This window comes from Pundamilia nyererei, unplaced genomic scaffold, assembly GCF_000239375.1.
Source record: "Pundamilia nyererei isolate P.nyererei 1_Seehausen unplaced genomic scaffold, PunNye1.0 scaffold00058, whole genome shotgun sequence".
NCBI lineage: Eukaryota > Metazoa > Chordata > Actinopteri > Cichliformes > Cichlidae > Pundamilia > Pundamilia nyererei.
Genome location: NW_005187459.1, coordinates 17,157 through 26,490, shown reverse-complemented (window position 1 = coordinate 26,490; position 9,334 = coordinate 17,157). Strand labels below are relative to the sequence as shown.

At 37.1% G+C, this 9,334-nt stretch overlaps 1 protein-coding gene across 1 annotated transcript; it reads left to right on the top strand.

Annotated features, from left to right (window-relative positions):
• Nucleotides 1–723: 723 nt before the first annotated feature.
• On the top strand, nucleotides 724–9,070 carry sh3bgrl2 (SH3 domain binding glutamate-rich protein like 2). Its single transcript, XM_005734320.1, has 4 exons — nucleotides 724–858; nucleotides 4,750–4,935; nucleotides 6,565–6,645; nucleotides 7,362–9,070. Exons 1-4 carry the CDS (start codon nucleotides 814–816, stop codon nucleotides 7,374–7,376), a joined length of 327 nt encoding a protein of 108 aa, XP_005734377.1. The 5' UTR covers nucleotides 724–813; the 3' UTR covers nucleotides 7,377–9,070.
• The last annotated feature ends 264 nt before the right edge of the window (nucleotides 9,071–9,334 follow it).

The window sequence follows — 9,334 nt, the reverse complement described above, 5'->3', positions numbered from 1 at the left end:
CATTAAAAATGACCGAAAAAGAACTATTAAGGATTTATCGCAGTTTTGTGTGTGTGTGTGTGTGTGTGTGTGTGTGTGTGTGTGTGTGTGTGTGTGTGTGTGTGTGTGTGTGTGTGTGTTGGGTTGGGGGGTTATTGAACAACGACTATATGTGTTTTTATATGAATATAAAAACTTTTTTATTTGCAGGTGCGTGCATACCAGACGACAAAAGCACAAAACACGCCTAATTTAATCAAGAATTCTCTCAATTAACACAATATTATTTGCATTTTGAGTATTTGGGCCTATAGCTGCATAAAAGATGGTTTTAAAATGGAAATGCTCATAAAATATACTTGATCCATAAAAGCAATGTCTTCACCAGAAAAGTCCTGACCATTATAAAATAATAAATTTCTTTTATGGTGGATCCACCTCAATATGACTCGGGAGTATATTTACAAAAGATATACAAATCAAAAATACTTCGGTATTAACTTCAGTAACTTAACGACATGGTTGTTTTAATTTGAAAGTGAGACCGGAAATGGATGTTGTTTATCTATTCCTTTTAATGTAATGACGTGCGTTGAGCTGAGCTGTTAGTGGTGTGGGTGTAACAGTCAGCAGAAGCGCACGCTGTGTTATTGTGATGGCTCAGTTTGAATATTGGAGCCTGGTGTCTTCGCTCATCTAAAGCACATTTGCATAGTTTTCATAAATTTAGCGTTTTTTGTTCTTTTATTTTTTATTTTTTGAAGGGTGGCAATAAACGAGGCTCGCTGCCACCAAACTGTTTTGCTGATCGTCTGACAGTAATTCGGGATTAAAATGGTCATCAAGGTTTACGTCGCCTCCTCAACTGGCTCTCTCGCGGTGAGTGTTTGCTAATGTGCCACAGAACTTGTTGACAGGTGCTTGGAAACAGTGCATTCAGAAACGCCGTGCGTAAATTTTCACTGCCACTTTATCGTTTGAACTCAATTATGTAATGGGACTAGGTGTGCGCCTGTTCGCGCTCAGCCACTTCAGACAGGCGCTGAAATCAGTCGGTATCATTTAGACAGGTGAGAAGGCTGCTCGGTAGTTAAGGTGCGCATTTCTGGTTAGGTGGACTTTGAAGTCTTCGTCTGTGCTGTGGACAGATCCTGTTAAAAGCTTTACTTATTTATTTATTCATTTTTAATTCTCTAAAAGCACTGTATATGCACTTGCATCTCAATTGTATTACAATTAGTCTGGCTTGTGGCCTCGTATGAGGTTTAAGGAACACAGCGAAGCTGAAACAAACAAGCCTGTCTCTTCTGTGGGCATAAACAAGCATGATGTTCCCGTTAGGCTTCCTCTAAACGTACTGACAAAATAACAGAAACACCCTACTTCTTATTCTTACGTTAACTATACCCTCAGAAATTCCTGTAAATATCTAGTTTTGTCTGATTGACCCAGCATAAATATAAAGGGCATTTAAGTCCATGTGATTAAGTGGCATCCCAGAATATATTAGAGCGGATATTAAAACTATTATCAGATCAGGTTGATGTATAAACACAAAGAACAGTCTGTTTTTTATGGGATAAACAAATAGTAGACCTGCTGGCAGCTAGAATGTGATTCTTCCCAGTGAGATGTTGAACTGTGGTTCATGTCCAGTGTAAGTTTAGTCGGAGTACTTTTTCAAATTTTTTTTCCTCACAGTTTTCTGTTGTAAATATGATTTGTTTCTAACATTTGACAGGTTTTCACAGATTTTTATTAGTCTGTAATGTAGTGCACAATCAGATGAACCAGATGCAGCTGCAGTCCTGCTGCCCCTTTTGGCAAACTGCAGTTGCCTGCCATAGAGAAAGTCCAGCTGATATTGAGCGTGGGCAGAAAAACCATCACACAACACTCCTGCAAGAATGCTAAAAGAGTTAGGTAATGGGACAAATGAGTAATATTTATGTTATCATGCTTCGTCTCTTGAAGAGGGCAGGCCAATCTTTGAGCGTTTACAAAGGAGTTATTTTTAACCCTATGACACATACATTCAAAACAGACAGACTCCCTTTTTTTTCTCCCCCAGAGACAAGAAAGAGCCATGCTCGGTGGAATAGGTCCACCATTGAACCAGTATTGAGCTCATGTGAATCTAATCCACTTTGAATGCTCTTCAATTGAGTTACATGTGATTGAATAAAGATCAAAGGTGAGGCGTGTGTGTGTGTGTGTGTGTGCTGGAAAAATATAGTAGATAATGGCAATGAAAGATGGAGATGGTGGAAGATGACATGAAAAGCTGCAGTTTTAATACATCTGGAGAACGCAAAATACAAATGCTTAGGAAAAACGGTGTGTGTGTCCTCATTGGGTGGGGGGTGCAGCTCATGGTTTAATCTCAGCAAATTAGTGGGGCGGAATCTAATGAGCACAGAATGAATGAGATGTAAATCAGGTTATCCCCCCACTCTTTAGTAGATGTGTTATGTGTTAAGTCTCACCCAAATGACCTACTATGATCATAGTTTCTATTAATTAAAACTCTTTGCATTATGTAGCCTAATAACTGTTGAAATGTTGGCTTTGGGCACGCATGGGCAACCATTCTCTTAGGAAAAATCATTGTGTGCCACATGATTTTAGGCATAGTGTGAAGGTAAAAAAAAATGCACATAACCTCCTGATCTTTATCTTAACCAAAAACAAAAAACCTAAAACATGCACGTTTTTTAGAATTAAAAAAATTTCCAATCCCCAACATAGGTGTAATTAATTATCAGTAGCAGTGCTTTTCTATCACATGTCATTTATATTCCCTGTTTGTGACTGAAGGATTAATTCTCTCTTAAACTAATCCCCATGTTTCATTAAGTCCTCTCAAACACAGCACGTTTACTCTTGTGTGCTTGATTGTTTGTCTTAAATCCTACATGTATGCACGCACACACACAAAATCTGAACTCACCCATTCCACTGATGCACTCTTTCGCTCGCACTCACAGGGGGCACCTCTTTCATTATTTAGGCCCACGCTGCCTGTCTTTCACCTCAAAGGACGACCAACCGTCTCATATATGCCGTGCTGTTTACTAGCACTGTGAAAAACTGTATGCTTTTAGGAGTAAAAGTGAAGTGAAGGTTAAACCTGTGACCTGGACAAAAAAACCCCAATTTGTCTCTTTAAAGATTGCCAGTAACCATCATTTACTGTCCTATAAGTATCTTATCAGTCCAGATAAAGCTGTTTTATGACCACACACAGAGGAGCTTTTAGAGCGAGACAATAGATGACTTGAATCTTTGTTTGGGTGTGTGTTTTTGACCAAGTGAGCGGAACAATCCCTTGCTGTCTTTTAAGTTGGAACAAAAGGATCATTGTGGCTCCTTAATGTTGAGTAAATGTAAAAACACAGCAAAAATATTTTGCATTAAGACAGATGTTTTGGGGGGAAAAATAAGGAAATGGATAATTGATGGTACATTTGGTCACAAGAAAGCCAATTCATCGTTCTTTTGTTGTTGTTTTTTTTTGGGGGGGGGCCCAAATTGTTTTAATTAATCTGTTTTTTATGATGATAATGAGTGCTCAAGCATGCAGTCCATTGTTATGCTTGCATAAACAACAATGGCCTGCATGAATGTATAAATAAATTGGAAGTGGCAAATAGAATTTAGTATTACATTACGATTGATGTTGCTACCTAAACGGCTTCAAACTCTGAATGATTGCATATTCTGAAACAAGAAAAGGCCGTCCATAAAGGATTGGAGGACAAAGAGACAAACACTCGCCAACAGTTGCGGGTCTGAGACATTTGGACCATGCATCTAAAGTGTGTTTATGACCAAGTGTGGGAGTGTTCTGTCTTCTAAAAATATCCTTGGACTTTTCTTTCCCACAATTCACAAACACACTCTGTCCCAGAGTACTTGGGTCACTACTATAGGGAGTAGTTGCGTCCATCCTAGACCATAGCTGAAAAAGTTTGCTCCATAGGGCACTTTTAAGAATGGGGTAAAGTCCTGCATACAGCTGTAGTTGTAGCTTGCCTATATAATGTGAGTGTCGCTTTAAATGTACTTCCACAGTTAAACAGGCGAACATACTTTCTGTACTATCTGTTGCAGTAATGATTGAGTCGTGTCTAAATGATGAGAAATATTCAGATTTGTTACTTTAATAATGGAATAATAATGATTGTAACTGATAGGTTAATTGATGAATAATTATCCTTAAATCCAAATCTTGTAATTTGGCAATCATATTGATATAAGACAAGACGTACAGTAGAAAAGGATGTTGCGTATTGGATTTCAAATGCAACGCCCTTTACTAATCTAATCAATAATCCTGCTTATTACCAACAAAGTTGATCTTCAGTTAATGCGTATACTGTACTCCCTCTGTTTGTGTGTGTGTGTGTGTGTGTGTGTGTGAGAGAGAGAGAGAGAGAGAGAGGCAGAGGGCGCTCCACTCACTCTTACTGGTGTCAGTTTACCATTTGTCATTTCAGGACTGCATTAAATACCTGACTGCTTAGCCAGGTGCCAGTGCTCAGAGGCAATGGATATGAAACACACACATAGAAACTACCATTTCTAACTGTACTTAACAACACATATATGGGGCATTTTAACCATGGCAGAGGGAAAGTAGTGTAGTTGAGCTTGAGCTTTTTGGTTTTATAAAATCCTCTATTCTTGTGACTTCTCTTTTTTGGATTCTTTTAAGAATTTTTCTATCTTTCTCTGCCCTTTTCTTTCTTTTTATCAATTGCCATCTAGGTAAAGAAACATCAGCAGGCAGTAGTTGGTTTCCTGGAGGCCAACCGAATCGACTTCCAGGAAGTAGACATTACGATGCTGGAGGAGCAACGGCTCTGGATGTACCGCAACATCCCCAGGGATAAGCAACCAGAGAAGGGCAACCCGCTGCCTCCGCAGATTTTCAACGATGATCGCTACTGTGGTGTACGTGGTGGTGATGGGGTTATGTTTATCACATTTTTATAACCAGACATATATTTTGACCACATTTTCCATTCCAGTGTTTAACAAGACTCTCAGTTGTATTTCTTTCCTGTTGTATCTGATAAACATTGGCAATGGTCTGATGATGACTTATCTTGGACACAATTTCCATTTTTAAGAAAAAGAAGTGTAATTTCAACAGTACGTCTGAGTTGTTCAGCATGATAGGTTCAGGTAGCTCATTGCTCATTATGCCCTTTAATTATAAAATAAAAAGTTTTCATTAATTCATTTTTAACAGTGAACCCACACTAGAAAACAGACATTTCTGTAGCAGGTTGTGCGAAATCTCTCATTTAACTGTTAATCTGTCACTTAATTACTTTTGTGTAGTATGAATGGCCATTTGGGGTTAGGTTTTTATCACTAGGAAAAGCTGTAAAACGTGTGAAAATACAGTCAAAAGTTCAAAATAGCTGAAATATCAAAAGGGAAATTTGGCTAGTTGAGTGCTTTGGCTTATATCTCAGAATCACCCAAAACACATGGCTTTTTCTTTCTCCTGTACTCAGTTTCAGATGAAACCTTTTATAATAATGAAGCAAGCAACTGCCAACAAAAGCAAATGATTTCACAGTTCAGTGTGTACTACTCCCTAAGTCTAAGTGAGAAATGGCTCTAATCAGAAAAGAATGAGAACTAGCTAAATTTGCCATTTGCCAGAGACAACCAATGCTTTGTGGGCTAGTATTCTGAAACCTCAAGAATAAAACATTATTCTTATTTTATATAAGTCATGGACAGCTTGACTCTACGTGGATCAGCAAACACAAAATGAATGTTCATAACATGATTTATGGTTCACCAGACTTTTTTTTATTACTTTTTATTTTGTACTTTTTCCAAGTTTATAGAACATACAAACAAAATTTGAAGAAAAAGGGGGTCACCATACTTTTATATCACCAAATCGTTAATAGCAGCCAATATATCGGCCCATATATATATATATATATATATATCTATATATCTATCTATATCTATATATCTATCTATATATATATCTATCTATATCTATATATCTATCTATATCTATATATCTATCTATATCTATATCTATCTATATCTATATATCTATCTATATCTATATATATCTATATCTATATCTATCTATATCTATATCTATATCTATCTATATCTATATATCTATCTATCTATATATATATATATCTATCTATATATCTATCTCTCTATCTATCTCTCTCTCACAGAATGCTTGATGCATGGATTTCGCCAATTTTAAGTGTATGCCATTAGTTTACACTGATATGTGTCAATACATCAATCTAAGCAATCTACATGATGGTGATTTTGATCAGTTGCCAGTTTACATCCTCCATTGAGATTGCAGGCTGCTCTGTAATCCTGTCGTAATCCGGTTTCACGGATGGGGCAGATTATCTGCTCTGCTTGACATCACTCTGACTGGCCAAGGCTCTCAACACTGATCTACAATGTCAAACAAATATTTTAAAAGGAGACTCAGAAGGCCTGGTTTTCAGGGAAGCGTATAACCACCTTTCAATCTTCCAATTGCTCAAAACCTAACATCCTCCTCTCCTCCGACAGGACTATGAAGACTTCTTCCTGTCTAAAGAGAACAACACTGTATTTGCATTCCTTGGGCTCAGTTCCCAACCCTCTGTTAAAGTAAGTGAATGTGCATACACACGAAGCACATTGTTCTAACTGTAACTCAAACCGCTGACATGGTTTCCAGTCACATTTAACCCCCGGTGTTACTGCTTCATCAGCATCTTTACTCTCTGCAAACTTTGGTTTGTCGCTTATGTACTACATACTTTTAATTTCATGCACATCAGCTTTTTTGAGGAGTTGAAAATAGAGAATTCAGAAAAATCATGAAATCCCGCAGTTGTGGATTCAGTGAGCATATCTCCTCTCCTCAGTATTAATCTTTTATGTCTTTCACTTAGATATCCTCTTAGAATTTATTATGTAATGATAGTTCCAATGCTTCTTCAGAAAGAGTTAGCTTTTGTGCTAAGAGTTGCAAGAAAAGTCAGTCCTTACATACAAGACCAGCTATACTGGTTCTTTTGAAAGAATGCAGAATTACAGGACCTATGTATCAAATATGAAAGAGACCTATTTTGAAACCTCACTAAAAAGCATGTATTTGATTTCTCCAAGTCACACCCATCTCTGTTCCTCGCCTAGATCTTGATTGGATAACTGAGTTAGAAGTGATTTGATTAGACCAGCAGTTTTTTTTTTGGTTTTTTTTGTTTGTTTCTTTTGTCTGGTTTTGGAGTACAAAAAAACTGGTGCAGCAGATATAAGAAATATTTTTTCACACTAAGCAAACTGACTATTGTGCTCTCTCTCTTTTTCCCCCCCAACAGGATTCAGAGTCATAGATCAGACTGCTGGTACTTGTCCAGAATTAGTATCTCTTCCTGGATCTTGCTGCCTCCTTTTCCACACTTCTCCTTACAGCATTTTGCCAAAAGCTGTTACATGTGGACTTACCTCGTGTGACCTCTTCTGACTTGAAAAACTCCTTAAACTCTTTTCCACCATCACCAAGTTTCCAAGTGTCTGACTCTGAAGAAGTCAGAGACTTACTCACTGACACAGGAGATTAACTTGATGAATCAGTTTCTTTCCTTTTTGTTTAACACACTGTGGCGGCATACACTGTTTCTGAATAAAGTAGCAAATATTCTGAGCTAGTAGACGATGTAGCAGCTTCTGCCCTTTGGATAACCTAAATGCAGTGAGTAGGGAAGGGAAAGATCATGTGCAGCAGTGTAAAACAGATCATCTGAATATACCGCTGCAGTGTGTCTTTGTGTTTCTGTCTCAATCAGCAGCTGTTAATGACAACCTGAAACAACCTAAGCCTGTGTGTACCTGTGAGAGTGATAGCAGCCATCTAAACAAAAGACTACAGCTGACAACGTAGCAGATAAGACCCAAGAATCATAATGCATATTAAGAATTAATAATAATTCTAAATATTTTTATGCTGAATCACCTTGATCTTGCTCTTATATTAATCCACTGCCAAAGTTTCTGCAAATAATTTGCCTGGTATTATTTTACTTGGCATTGTTTTAAAAAAAAATAAATCAAAATGACAAGTTTCTCAGTGCTTTGTGACCTCCCTACACTGTGTGACGCTCAGCTCCAGCAGTCTTCAGTTGTTGTACAAGTGTACGTATTCTTTTTTTAAGCTGTTGATTAATAAACATTTGGTGCTAGTGAGTATTTACAGCAGGATGATGTGGGTTTTGTTAATCTGCAGTTCTGTGGCTCACCAGTGCATTTTTTAAAATAGTCATTAACACTAAAGTCCATATTAGACACAATTAAGCTGTGTCACAATCTGGATTAATTCTGTTCTTTAATCAAATTTTGCTATTGCTAAAACACAATTACCAATAACTGAGCTGTGACAGTGTGTATCATCCTATTACTACACAAGATTGATCATTGATCATCTAGTTATTGGTGAAAGTTTGAGAATTTGTAATGACAACCTGTGCCTCCCCTTCTTTCTATATTTATAAATGTGAAATGTGAGCAAACTACCCTCTGTGTGTTTAAATTTGATATATGTAGCATATCAGGTCCAGCTCTTTGTCCTTTCCTATTCATTAATCTATATTCTGTGTTACCGCTCCCCAACACCAACGCTGATTATATTATTTACATGACTCCCCCCAGTCAGATGGATTTGGATGGTAGCTGATTTTAGGTTTACAGATGAAGGAAAGACCAGACACGCCATTTTTTTTCCCCTAAATGTTGTGCCATTGTGTGTAAAAGGATGTCTGAGTTGCACATATATCAGTCAAACGGCGTTGATCTTATACTTTCATCACTCATTACGATCACAACATTCCCGTTTTGCTGATTTATGTGAAAGAAAATTGTGAAGCTTGTAAATTTTTGTGAAGAATATGTTAAATAACAAAGTCACTGCATGTACTGTGTTTCAACTTTCCCTGCAACTGCTTGTAAGAAGCTTTTTAGATTTGTACTCATGTGACACATTACTGTAAAGCATATTTTGCACAACAATGCTGATTATAATATTGTCAGTTAATTTGCATCTCTGTTTTTCATATGCATGTTATTATTCTATTACAATTTAAAACAATTAAAATAAGAGAATTACCATAGAGTCAGTATTGATTTAAAAGCAAATCAAACTGAGAATAGCAAACTGACAACTGAAGAGAACATTTAGAAAATCCATTTTCAATGGCTCTGTATGTCTTTTCTTGTGTTATGCCAATAATGCAAATTGTATGAACTGCCCTTTGAATTCAGCTTTCTGCTGATAGGTATCAGAGATACATTTCCTGTA

Excerpts from the sequence above, each read along its gene's own strand:
- sh3bgrl2 (XM_005734320.1), top strand. The coding sequence starts at position 814 with ATGGTCATCAAGGTTTACGTCGCCTCCTCAACTGGCTCTCTCGCG. Across the intron at positions 859-4,749 it reads CCTCAACTGGCTCTCTCGCG|GTAAAGAAACATCAGCAGGC; the intron begins GTGAGTGTTTGC and ends ATTGCCATCTAG. Across the intron at positions 4,936-6,564 it reads ACGATGATCGCTACTGTGGT|GACTATGAAGACTTCTTCCT; the intron begins GTACGTGGTGGT and ends CTCCTCCGACAG.